Source organism: Panthera pardus, unplaced genomic scaffold, assembly GCF_024362965.1.
Source record: "Panthera pardus isolate Hobbes unplaced genomic scaffold, ASM2436296v1 HiC_scaffold_8, whole genome shotgun sequence".
NCBI classification, from domain to species: domain Eukaryota; kingdom Metazoa; phylum Chordata; class Mammalia; order Carnivora; family Felidae; genus Panthera; species Panthera pardus.
This window is the reverse complement of record NW_026527013.1, coordinates 51,941,724-51,954,479: the sequence shown is the minus strand read 5'-3', so window position 1 is coordinate 51,954,479 and position 12,756 is coordinate 51,941,724. Positions and strand designations below refer to the sequence as shown.

The following is a 12,756-nucleotide window of genomic DNA, read 5'->3' as shown; positions in this document are numbered from 1 at the left end:
TAAAAATTAAAAATAAATAAATAAAACACGGTGAAAAAGAAAAGAAAGAAAAATTAAAAATCAAACACATACATACATAAAACCAGGGTGGGTGGCCTGGCTGGCTCAGTAGAGCATGTGACTCTTGGTCTTGGGGTTGATCTTGATCTTCGAGCCCCATATTGGGTGTAGAGATTACTTAAGGAAATTTAAAAAATAAAAATAAATAATAAAAACAAAAGAAAAGGGACTGAGCATGAAGACAGGTGCTTGTATTTGCAATGCCCCTCCCCACTTCAAGTCTTTAAAGAAACACAGTTCTCACAACAGAGCCTGTTTGAAGTAACACTGAGACACACCCCACCTATTTTCTTTACTCAGCACCATTTAATGTATTAAAGAACAGTTTTTTTTAACTCAAAATAGGAAAACATCACAGTCTCTTAAGAGCAATACATTTGATACAGTCATAAGATTTCAAATGAAAAACATATTATTCATGCTACAGGTTTTTAATCCTCCTGGACAACACACAAAACAACACAGTACTCAATCTACATGGTTTCACAAGAGAAACACGAATTTCATTTGGACAAAGACAGGTTTAAAAAAAAAAACAACCAACATTGAACTAATCCTTATGTCCTTACATCCCCCATCCTATCCCACCCTCAAATATGTACTACTACCAGCTCCCCAGGATTTCTTTCTTCCCACCCAACAGCTCGTAACACGGTAGACACTGAGAGGTGTGTCACTGAATGAGTGCTACAGTGCGTTTAAGAAACAAAAGCTAATCCATTTGTTCAATGTTGAAAGAGGGGCTTAAGATTAGGTGAAACAAAGTCTAGGGGAAACTGTGGAGCATTGTCTTGTTCATGCTGATTTCAGAGCACAGAAATTGTGCTCAAAGGTTAGTACAGGAACTAGAGATACCAAGAAATATCCCACTGTTTACAAAAGGAAGACCGCACTAATGTCTGAAAAGAGCTTATAATACCATGGGAAAATATTTAAGTTATAAAGTTATAACTGAGAAGGTAGAATACAAAACTATATTCAGTATGATTTTAACTACGTAAAACCAAACCAACCACAAGATGCCCTAAAGAGGCTAAAAGTTCAAAATGTTTAGTGGTTGTATTCAAGTAATTTATCTACAGTGATCTTTTTTTTTTTTCCTTTTACTTTACTGTCTTTACCAAAATGTTCTCTACCGGGGGATTTTTTTTTTTTTTTAAACTATTAGTTACCAAAAAAAAAAATCAGACTGATAGAACTATTGCATTTGAATTAATCAATTTAAGTCCAGCCTATAAGAAAGGATTTGTACATTTATAAAACTATAAAACATTCTTAGCTACTCCAGGAATCCATTCTGTGTTGTGAGTAATCCCAGAGATGGAGGGCTTCCTTACTCCACCTCTCTTCCAGCCAGGTGCAAAGTCTCACCAGTTCCTGCCTGATGAAAAATGCTAAACCAGGCAGCCTCGTGAGTCCACATGAACCCAAGAGTGGCTCTCCTCAGTGGTCCCCAGCGCCCAAAACCACTGGCCCCTGGTTAAAATGCTGGCAGCATTAAAAAAAAAAAAAAAAAATGCTAAGCCAAACAGAAATGTAATGGATTTACAAAAAGTAACAGAAATATCCACACTTGGCAAAAACCTATTTGCAGTACAGCAGTAGCTCCTTAATACTAGAATTAAGAGGACAGCTATTTTCTCCTATCTTCAGTTCAGCTGTCAAGTTTAAAAAAAGTGATCACCACAAAGCTAATCCTGGTTTAGAAACAAATAAAAGAGCACTGCAACAACAGCGGACAGAGAAAAGCACAAAATTTAGAAAGTTATAAAAAGTGCTTTCTATAAAAGTAATTCCCTTTAAAACATTTGTTTATGGTATACACTGTAAGGTCCCACCTCCCCACCCCCCAAAAAAGGGCAAAACTTCCAAACACTTTCTACCAAAGTATCCACTGGTTTGTTCATTCAACAAACACTGACTGAAGGCTCATAATGTGTGAGGCACTGGGGTCTCAAAGAGAAGACAGACTTGTCCCTGCCTCAAGGACATGTCTGTCTTCTCCAAGTGGGAGGCTGACACGTCACCAACCACAGCACAGCAATTAAAAGCAGATGCCACTGCTTTCTTACAATTTTAGAGTATGCTGCAATTCTCATTGAAGCACTTACACAAAAGTCCTTACATACAAACTTGCCTGACTTACTAGGAGGCAAAAATGCAACTACTTGATGAATACTTGAATACTTCTAGAAAGGGCAGGCATTAAATTACATTTTGTGACATTTGCCCCTAAACATCACAATGCCTAGTGAAGTCAGTTAACTTTCCTTTAAGCAATGGAGGATTTTTCCATCCGGGAATGAGACACCTTGAATCTGAGAATAAGTGACCAGTCCTAAATGTAGATCAAGACTAGTCAGTACCATCTAAGGCCGAGACTCAGGAGTGCAAATTTCATTTCAGTTTCGTTTCATTTCATTTCAGTCTCCCCTTCCATCCGCTGGTTTTCAATATGCTCCTGTGTCAGCCGCTCCAGGTCTTTCCTTACATTCGGATGGTCTTCCAGATCTTCATAGAGTGATCTCACGATGTCCAGTCTCCTGTAATTCTCAGGCTTGACTAGGCTTCGGACAACCTGGAGGCACCGCTCTTTCAGAGTATACACTGTAAATGCAGAAAACCAAAACCTCAGCAGCAGACTCGGGCCTTGGGACAAGAAATGAGCAAGACGCTTTGCCAACCATAGCAATTCCATTTACTATAGAAGCACCTCACTTTGGAGGAAAAAAAATTGAGTACATGTGTTGTGGCAGAGGGGAATGTGATGGCCCTAATGGACATCTCATGGTATGCATGACCTTGTATAATAACTTCCCCTTATAAGAGGCCTGGGCTTGTGATGTGCTTTAATTAATTGAACGTGGGTGACGTGACATTGTGCCAATTCTGAACCTAAGCTTTAAGTAGCCCTGGCAACTTAAGGGCACCTGGGAGGCTCAGTCAGTTGAGCGTCACAATCCCAGGGCTGTGGGACTGTGCCCTGCATCAGACTCTGCACTGAGTGTGGATCCACTTAAGGTCCTCTCTCTCTCTCTCTCTCTACCTCTTCCCCTCTCCCCTGCTCACACTCCAAAATAAAAAATTAAGAGGTGCCTGGGTGGCTCAGTCAGTTGAGTGTCCGGCTCTTGATTTCCGCTCAAGTCATGCTCTCACAGTAAATGAGATCAAGCCCCATGTTGGGCTGTACACTGACAGCATGGAGTCTGCTTGGGATTCTCTCTCTCTCCTCTCTCTGTCCCTCCCCCGCTGCTCTCAAGATAAGTAAACAAACTTTTAAAAATATATTAATTAGATTAAATTAAAAACTGTTTAGTTTTTAAAAATTAAAAAAAAAAAGAAGCCCTGGCAACTCCTGCTTTTATGCTCTCAGGAGTCCCAAGCCACCCGGCAGGAGACACCACACAAAGAGGGTCATGCCCTGAGAAAGCATGGAAGAGAGGCTCAACCTCTTGCCAACCTGCCAGCAGAAGTCAGCCACACCAACCACCACCAGTGAGCAGAAACCCCCCTCGCTGATCTCAGCCCAGACTGTAGAATTATGAACAAATAAAAAGGTGGTTGTTATTCTGGGGTAGCTCTCACACAGCAACAGATAACCAAACAGTCTGTAACTGGATTTGAGGAACTCCAAGTATATTTTATTTCTACTTTTGGGGGGCTCCTGGGTGGCTCAGTCAGTTAAGCAACTGACTTCGGCTCAGGTCATGACTTCCTGGTTTGTGGGTTTGAGCCCACATCAGGCTCTGTGCTGACAGCTCGGAGCCTGCAGCCTGCTTCGGATTCTGTGTCTCCCTCCCTCTGCCCCTCCTGAGCTCGCACTGTCTCTCTCTCAAAAATTAATAAACATTAAAAAATTCTTAAGATTTCATTTGTATTTTTTATTATTTTTAGTCTATTTTTTTTATTTTGACAAAGGGAGAGAGAGAGAGAGAGAGCAAGCACACAAGCAGGAGAGGGGCAGAGAGAGAAAATTCTAAGCAGGCTCCGCACTGTCAGCATAGAGCCCAATGCGGGGCTCAATCTCACAAACCCAGACCTTAAATCAAGAGTCAGATGCTTAACTGACTGATCCACCCAGGTACCCCTCCAATTCTATTTTAAGCTCACTGGGAAACTGACACTGTAAGGGTATCCTATAAGGCAAAATTTACTACATTTATCAATTTAACTTACCAATTTTTATACACCTACTTCCTTAAGATAGGATCTATACATACATATCAGTTTGAACCTTATGAAGCTACATGTATTTGGGTGTTTAATATTTTATTTTAAAATCATCTTTACACCTAACATGGCGCTTGAACTCACAACCCCGAGATCAAGAGTCGCATGCTCCACCAAATGAGGTAGCCAGGTGCCCCAGTATTTGGAGTTTTTTAACCCACTAGAATAGTTTGTTTGGGTTCAACCTAATAAAATCAATCGAGTTTTGTTTTTGTTTTTTTAATTTGCATCCAAGTTAGTTAGCATATAGTGCAACAATGATTTCAGGAGTAGATTCCTTAATACCCCTTACCCATTTAGCCCATCCCCCCTCCCACAACCCCTCCAGTAACCCTCTGTTTGTTCTCCATATTTAAGAGTCTCTTCTGTTTCGTCCCCCTCCCTGTTTTTATATTATTTTTGCTTCCCTTCCCTTGTGTTCATCTGTTCTGTGTCTTAAAGTCCTCATATGAGTGAAGTCATATGATATTTGTCTTTCTCTGACTGATTTCGCTTAGCATAATACCCTCTAGTTCCATCCACATAGTTGCAAATGGCAAGAGTTCATTCTTTTTGATTGCCGAGGAACACTCCATTATATACATATACCGCATCTTCTTTATCCATTCATCCATCGATGGACATTTGGGCTCTTTCCATACTTTGGCTATTGTCGACAGTGCTGCTATAAACATGGGGGTGCATGTGCCCCCTTTGAAACAGCACACCTGTATCCCTTGGATAAATACCTAGCAGTGCAATTGCTGGGTCATAGGTCATTTTCTATTTAAAATCAAATGAGTTTTAAACAAATCGTAAACCATGATATTAACATTCAATTTGGTGTGTTTTTTTTTACCCCTGATTGGCACTGTGAGCTTGAGTGGGTTAAATAACATTAAAAGGTACAACACTAGGGATGCCCAGGCAGCTCAGTTAAGTGTCCAACTCTTGATTTCCACTCAGGTCATGATCTCATGGCGTACAGCCTGCTCAAGATCCTCTCTCTCCCTCTCCCTCTGACCCTCCTCTACTCACAGGCACACTCTCTCACACTCTCAGAAAAAAAAGAAAAAAAAAAAAGATACAACACTAGAAGCCATGATATCTCATTCTCTATACTTTATTCTTCTCTAAGACTCTAGGGCATAATTCTGCTCTAAGGCCAGGGAAACGAAAATGTATTTATAATTACATGAGATATTTTACTTACTTATTAAATTTTGTAAGTAATCTCTACTCCCAATGTGAGGCGTGAACTCACAACCCTGAGATCAAGAGTCACATGCTCTACCGACTGAACCAGCCAGGTACCCTGACAATCAGGTATTTTAATTCAGCTCATTTCTGACAAGCCCAAAGAGCTTCTGAGCAACCACATCTTTGTTCAATATAGAAGATACAAATAAATTAGTTCCATTTTATTTATAGTGGAGAAAAGGACACAGAAAGGTTGGATAACTTGACTAGCATCCAGCAAAAACCAATAAAGGTTTGGATCCTTCAAGTTGCTTATTCTCTACTTATTCCAACAGCCTTATCTTTTGATTTATCATTTTTAATTAAATAATTATTTATTCATTTTTAAGTAGGATCTATGGTCAATGTGGGGCTTGAATTCATGATGCTGACATCAAGAATCACATGTTTTACCCACTGAGCCCAGCCAGGCACCCCCAGCCTTATCTTTTTATAAAGTAAGATAGAACATCAGTACCTGGCAGTGTGATGTTGGCAAAAATAGGCTGTCCATCAACATTGAGAGATGGCACAAATAGTTCAGTTTGGTTAACCAGAAGCCCATCATATGTTCCTGCATCTCGGAAAAGCCAAAGGTGACCTGTTAAAACAAGAAGAGGCTGTTATGTAGCCACACACCCATTTCCTTCATCTTCCTGGATTGACCCTGAAGTCCTTGCCTCCCACGCTGCTTAAATATCTTACTAAGCCCTCCCAGTAATATTACCTTACTCAGTCCTCACAACAGATCTATTTACAGATGAGCAAATAGATCTGAAAAAGCCAAGGGACTTGCTCAAGGCAACGAGGACAGTAAGGGAAAAAGAGCAGATACTTGAGGCTTCAAATACAGCACCCTTTCTGCTACCGTGGTCAAAAAGCAAACACATGCATTGCGAATCACACCCAACACTGCAAACTAAAAGAACTTCAACAACTCTTTACATCTGTGCTTCTCAAGAACAAGAAGATGCAAAAAGATCATGTTCAGAAAAGGAAGCCACACAGAAAAAGGTACATTCTGTACGAATAGACCAAACTAATTTATGGTGTGAAAAATCAAAAGAATGGTTGCCTCTGAAAGGGAGGGGACTGAGTGGAAAGGGGCAGGAAGGAACTTCCTGGAGTGATGGAAATGTTTTAACCTATAGTTTGATCTAGGTGTCGTATTTGTCAAAAATGCATCAATCTCTAAGATCTGTGCGTTTTACTGTATGTAAGGTATACGTGAATTTAGAAACAAATACATCATATGCAAAAAGAGAGAGAGACAGAGACAGAGAGAGAGAGAGAGAGAGAGAGAGAGAGAGAGAGAAGGCAACCCCCCCCCCCCCTCCCTAGGACTAACATTCTGTTTAAGGCAGGTGGAAAGCATGTCTGAATGTGTTCCTGGGACACAAATGTACTTGAAGATTTGGTGGGAAATTTTAAGAAATGTAAACTGGTAAAAAAAAAATTTTATTATAGTAAAACTTACATAAAATTGACCATTTTAACCATTTTAAGTGTACTGTTCAGTGCCATTAAGTACATTCACACAGTAAGTCATTTTTTTTTATTGTTTATTTATTTTTGAAAGGCAGAGAGATGGAGCGTGAGTGGGGGAGGGGCAGAGAGAGAGACACAGAACTTGAGGCAGGCTCCAGGCTCTGAGCTGTCAGCACAGAGCCCGATGGGGGGCTTGAACCCACGGACCTGTGAGATCATGACCTGAGCTGGGAGTGGGATGCTTAATCTACTGAGCCAACCGGGCGCCCCTCATGGTAAGTAATTTTTAAAAAGTTTATATTAAGGGGCGCCTGGGTGGTCCAGTCAGTTGAGGGGCAGACTCTAGGTTTTGTTGGCTCAGGTCATGGTCTGCCCCCCTCTCTCTCCACTCCCTCTCTCAAAATAAATAAAACTTAAAATAAAAAAAAGATTCTCTAAAAAAAAATTATGTTAACTCAAGCACAGACAAATTTTAGATGAAAAAAACAAAATTTCACACAATTTTCTAGATAAAATAGAAGACTACAGAAATGTTGATCCCTGGAAGAACTGTGTTCTCCCTTCTTTAATATCAGGGGAAATTTGGAGTAAAGGTCTGAGAAACATTACCGCGTACTCTCAAGGCAAAACGATCCACTGGAAAGCTGTCCTTAACTGAAACTTACACACCCCTTCCCTTCACTGAGCTAGGTGCCTGCTCCAAGCTCCCACGGGCCGCTGTGCTCCGTTCCTCCTGCAGCAACTGTGACACTGGCTTGTTCTCATCTGTTTATGCATGCATCTGTCTCCCCGACTGGACTGTGTTCTCCATGAAGGGCAGGGACCTAACGCGGACCTGGCCCACTGGGGACACTCGGGAATGTGAGATTCTCTCAGAGACGTAATGAACAAACGGGCATTAGGTACGGAGCACTTTTAGGGGTAAATATACGTGTAAGGGGGGAAAGCCACCTCCGATGCAAATTACTCAGTCCTATAAGAAAGAATTAGCTGCCACCTAGTAGCAGCGTCAACCTGGATCTGTCACAACCTCTCTGGGGCACCAGCAGGCGTTCGCTGCGCCCCGGGACAAAGCGGGAGGCGCGACCGGGCTGGGCCGGCCCGGGCCAGGGCGACCCCGGCTCACCTACCTCGGTAGCTATGGATGCGGCGGCCCGTGCCGGGCGGCAGTGTCGGGTACGGCTGCGGCTCGCCGTCGAAGTTGAGCCACACCGGCAGCACGACGCGCGGACTGCGGTTGCAGAAGATGACCTGAGACGGCTCGCAAGAGTTCACTGAGCGTAGCACCGGTCGCGGCTGCCCAGCCTCCATCTCCTCCTCGGCGCCCGGCTCCTCGGGGTCAGACTCTTCCGGGCCAGACTCCTCGGCGCCCGACTCCTCCCCGCCGTACTCTTCAGGGCCCACCTCCTCCGCGTCCACCTCCTCCACACCGGCCTCGGCCTCTTCCAAGTTCCCTGCCTTCCGGGGCATTACCTCCCGGAGCCTAGACAACCCGGGCCTCGCCGCCTCGGGATTTGTGGGGCCGTACGGGGTGGGGCGTGGCGCGCGTGCGTGCGCGTCCCCGCAAGCGTGCGTGCTGTTTCTGCGCGCTCTCGGTCGGTTGTGGAAGATGCTCGCAGAAATGGCCGGCTTGAGACTGTGCGCAAGCGCAGGTGGAACCTCCAGCCACAGAAACCGAGCATTCAGGAGGCAGAGGCTGACGCTGGGCCACCTAGTCCACGGTTTCCTCTGTAAAGTGGATTCTTTTTTCGCACCGCTAAGTTTTTGACACAGCATTTCCTTAGCTTCATTTATTCTAAGACCTTCATGGTTTTTGCCATATTCTCCCTACCAAATGCGCTATTATTTATTTAATAATTTTCTCGTTTGTTTTGTCTCCATCTTCGGTCACAAAATTCGAATTTTGTGTAGAAGAATATAATAAAGTCAAAATGTCCGTCTCCTCCTAGTTTCCCCCAGCCACCCATAAAGACTCCGCGGAGACAAGAAGTATTACCAGTTTTTGTGCTTCCTTTAACAACAAAAAAAAAAAAAAAATTTTTTTTAAACATTTATTTATTTTTGAGAGAGAGGGAGACACAGGATCCGAAGCAGGCTCCAAGCTGTCAGCACAGAGCCTGATGCGGGGCTCAAACCCACGAACCTTGAGGTGAGATCATGACCTGAGTCTGGCGCTCAATCAACTGAGCCACCCAGGTGCCCCTTTGTGCTTCCTTTTAAAGGTATTCTGTACATATGCAAAGCAGTTGAACAAGTTTAAGAAATTTCCACTACCATCAGTGGAAATTCGCTCTCATTTGCCACGTAAGAGTACAGTGGGACTAAGTTAAATGAAAACAAAACAGTTAAATTTTATCTATAGTCTGTTAAAAGCGCTCAGCCTGCTCTTTCTTGGTTCGACCGGTTAGCCAAGTGTTAGATGTTAAGCACCAAGTATTAGCTGTGAAACCAACTTTGTCCTGGACGTAATCAAAAGGATTAACGGAAATTGAAAATGGGATAATATTTGATACTGCAGTCTATGTGCGATTTGAAATTCACATCCACCTGGGTTCTCATTCCAGGTGTAGCTTCAGATCTGCGATGTTGGGCAGAATTCTTTAAATTCTCTGAGACCTTGCTCATTTTTAAAAAGTATGTCCCAGGGGCGCCCGGGTGGCACAGTCAGATCTCAGCTCAGGTCATGATCTCAAGGGTTCCTGAGTTTGAGGCCCACATTGGGCTATGCACTGATTAATGGTGCAGAGCCTGCTTGGGATTCTCTCTTCTCTGTGCCCCTCCCCGACTTGTGCTCACTCACTCTCTCTCTAAATAAATAAATTTTATTATATATATATATATATATATATATATATATATATATATATATATAGTCCCCTGACCAAGTGTTGAGGGGGAAGTGGTAAGTGCCTAGTACATAGTAAGCACTCAGAGCAATTCTCAGCAGTTAATATTATAAATTAAACACATTGTCTCAGTCCTGAAAATGTTCACAGGCTACTGGGCAAGCATACAAGACATGCTGTTAGAATATGATATTGATTGTAGAAGAGCAAGGTGTAAAGTCATTTGCTGGACCTGAAAAATTCAGGCAAGTCTTCCCAGGAGTTTTATCTGGGATGAACTTTGAAGAATAGAGCTAAAAGTTTTCCCTTCCCATTTATCATCAGACAAATACCCACCTAGGATGTCAGATAAGGGCTCATTGGCAGACTTCCCAATCCAGTTTTCTTCTCATTGGTTTTATATCCTGCCTCTAAGTCCAGGACTCCGACAGTCCTACCACTTACTGAAAATCCATTTGGAGGCCCAAACCAAAGAGAGACATATATTTATGCTCATAGACCAACACTATGGCCCTAACATTTAAAAGAAATGGCAGAGGGAGAACGGACAAATAAAAATTTTTTGTTTGGCTATACTCCTGGGCAGCTGTTCTCAACCAAATCTGCAAAAGCAGAAGAGGTTTTGATTTGTGATTTTAGATGTATAATGACCCATTGGAGCAACTTCATTCCAGTTTCTTCAATTGCCTGACAAGAAAGACTGATGCAAAATTCTCCAAACCATACTGGAAAATGGCAACCCTATCAAAATGAGAGAAGGCTTATTTAGAATTTGGAAATGAATAAAAATGCACGGGGCGGGGGGGCACCTGGGTGGCTCAGTCAGTTGAGTGTTTAACTTCTGCTCAGGTTATGATCTCACAGTTTGTGGGTTTGAGCCCCGTTTCGGGTTGTGTGCTGACAGCTCAGAGCCTGGAGCCTGCTTCAGATTCTGTGTCTCCCTCTCTCTCTCTGCCCCTCCCTCACTCATTTCTCTCTCTCAAAATAATAAACATTGAAAATTTTAAAAATACAGGGGGAAAAGCTATCAAACTGTATGTATAGTGTGGTGACCTTTATGCAGTTATTCCCCCACCCCCATTTTTTTAGAATATAGTTTTATTACCTTTGTAATGAAAACTAAATCAGTTCCTTTCTCCCCCAGTCTTGAGATATAATTGACCCAAATCAATTCTTTTTTTTTTAATACTTTTTATTTTTAAGTAATCTCTACATCCAACATGGGACTTGAACTCATGACCCCGAGATCGAGTTACATGGTTTTCTGCCACCCCTGGGTGGCTCAGTTAAGCCTCTGACTTCAGCTCAGGCCATGATCTCGCAGTTTGTGAGTTCAAGTCCTGCAATGGGCTCTGTGCTGACAGCTCAGAGCCTGGAGCCTGCTTTGGATTCTGTCTCCCTCTCTCTCTGCCCCTCCCACGCTTGCACTCCATGTCTCTCTCCCTCTCAAAAAATAAAACATTTACATATAAATGTTTTATTTTAAAAAATTGGAAGCATGTATAAGGGTGTGCAGACGGTGGTCAGAGGAGTGTGCTGGATTAGAGGTTCATCATTTCCTGCCTTGTTGAAAATGATGGCAAGAGTCCCATCCAAGGAGTCAGGCAAATCTACAAAGGAACACCAGAACCTTGGGTGATTTTGCCATGGAGTTTCCTTGAAAGTACATTATACAAAGTATCCTGATGGCTTCCAGCAGGAAGAGTGGCCAGCAGGGATGACCTCCAGCTATACTGAACATCAACATGGAAACATTTGTGGAGGAAAACCCCAAGGAAAGATAGGACTTCCTGTTAAATTACAATGGTTCAGAGACATCAAAATTTACAAGATTCATTCCAACATACCCTCATTTGTACTTCCAGGTTAGTAAAGTGAAACATACCAGTTTAATAATATTACAGAAATGCCTACATCTGTAAAATGAGAGCAGTTATTTAAATGCAAGGCTTAAGATTGATATTACATCATTGCAAATAATTACAAAGACTATTTAAGAGGAAGGAAAACATGTTTTAGGATATACCAAGCAAAACTAGAGGCTATATTGTTCTTACATTACACTTTCCACTATGCAAAAGCAAACATGAAGAGAGGAATAGAAGAAAATACACCTAAATATTTTAATATAACTGGTTATTTCTCTCCCCTTCTATTTTAATGTCTTTTATAAATTTTCCTTTAGAAGGATACATTCTGCCTTGTTTATATTTTGACCAATTAGAAAATACAAAGAAGTACAAATAATAAAGCAAACACTGATAATCTCACCGTATAAATTCAACAGTATGTTATCATATTTACTTTTTTATTTTTTCAACAAAACATATGATGAGGCTAAAATCCCCTTTAACATCCACCCTGGTCCCATTTCCCTCCTTCCTCCCCAGGAGCAATAACTATCTCAAGTTGGACGTGTATCTATTCAGGCTCTTTTCCCCCCTAAATTTATTTTAAATTTACATATAGAATTCACATTTTGGTGTATAGATCCAAGTTTTGACAAAACAGTCACGTAACCATCACCACAGCTAAGATACAGAGTATCTCATCACCCCCAAAAGATGCTGTGACCAACCTCTACCTGTAGGCCTCAGCCTTGACAACCACTGATCTGTCTTCTGTCCCTCGTGTTGCTTTTCCCACAATGTCATGTAATGGAATCATGCAGTACATAGCCTTTTGAGCCTGGCTTTTTACTTGGCATAATCAATTTGAGATTCATCCATGTTGTATCAACAGCTTATTCCTTCTCATTGCCAAATGGTATTCCGCCATCCACTCACTAACTGAAGGACACTGAGTTGTTCCCAGTTTTCAGCAATCATGAACAAAGCTGCTATAAACATTTGCATACAGGTTGTTTTGTGTGTGTGTGAACATAAGTTTTCACTTGTCCTAAATGAGAATCATC

The 12,756-nt window shown here is 42.0% G+C and overlaps 1 protein-coding gene across 2 annotated transcripts; it reads right to left on the bottom strand.

Annotated features, from left to right (window-relative positions):
- Positions 1–344: 344 nt before the first annotated feature.
- On the bottom strand, positions 345–8,554 carry VHL (von Hippel-Lindau tumor suppressor). Of its 2 annotated transcripts, XM_019428186.2 has the most exons (3): positions 8,127–8,552; positions 5,987–6,109; positions 345–2,667 (listed from the first exon to the last, which is right to left on the bottom strand). In XM_019428186.2, the coding sequence occupies exons 1-3, from the start codon at positions 8,464–8,466 to the stop codon at positions 2,474–2,476; spliced, it is 657 nt and encodes a 218-aa protein (XP_019283731.1). In that variant the 5' UTR covers positions 8,467–8,552; the 3' UTR covers positions 345–2,473. The 2 variants fall into 2 exon arrangements, with proteins under 2 accessions (XP_019283731.1, XP_019283732.1); XM_019428187.2 differs by lacking the exon at positions 5,987–6,109 and having other exon boundaries at positions 8,127–8,554.
- Positions 8,555–12,756: the final 4,202 nt, after the last annotated feature.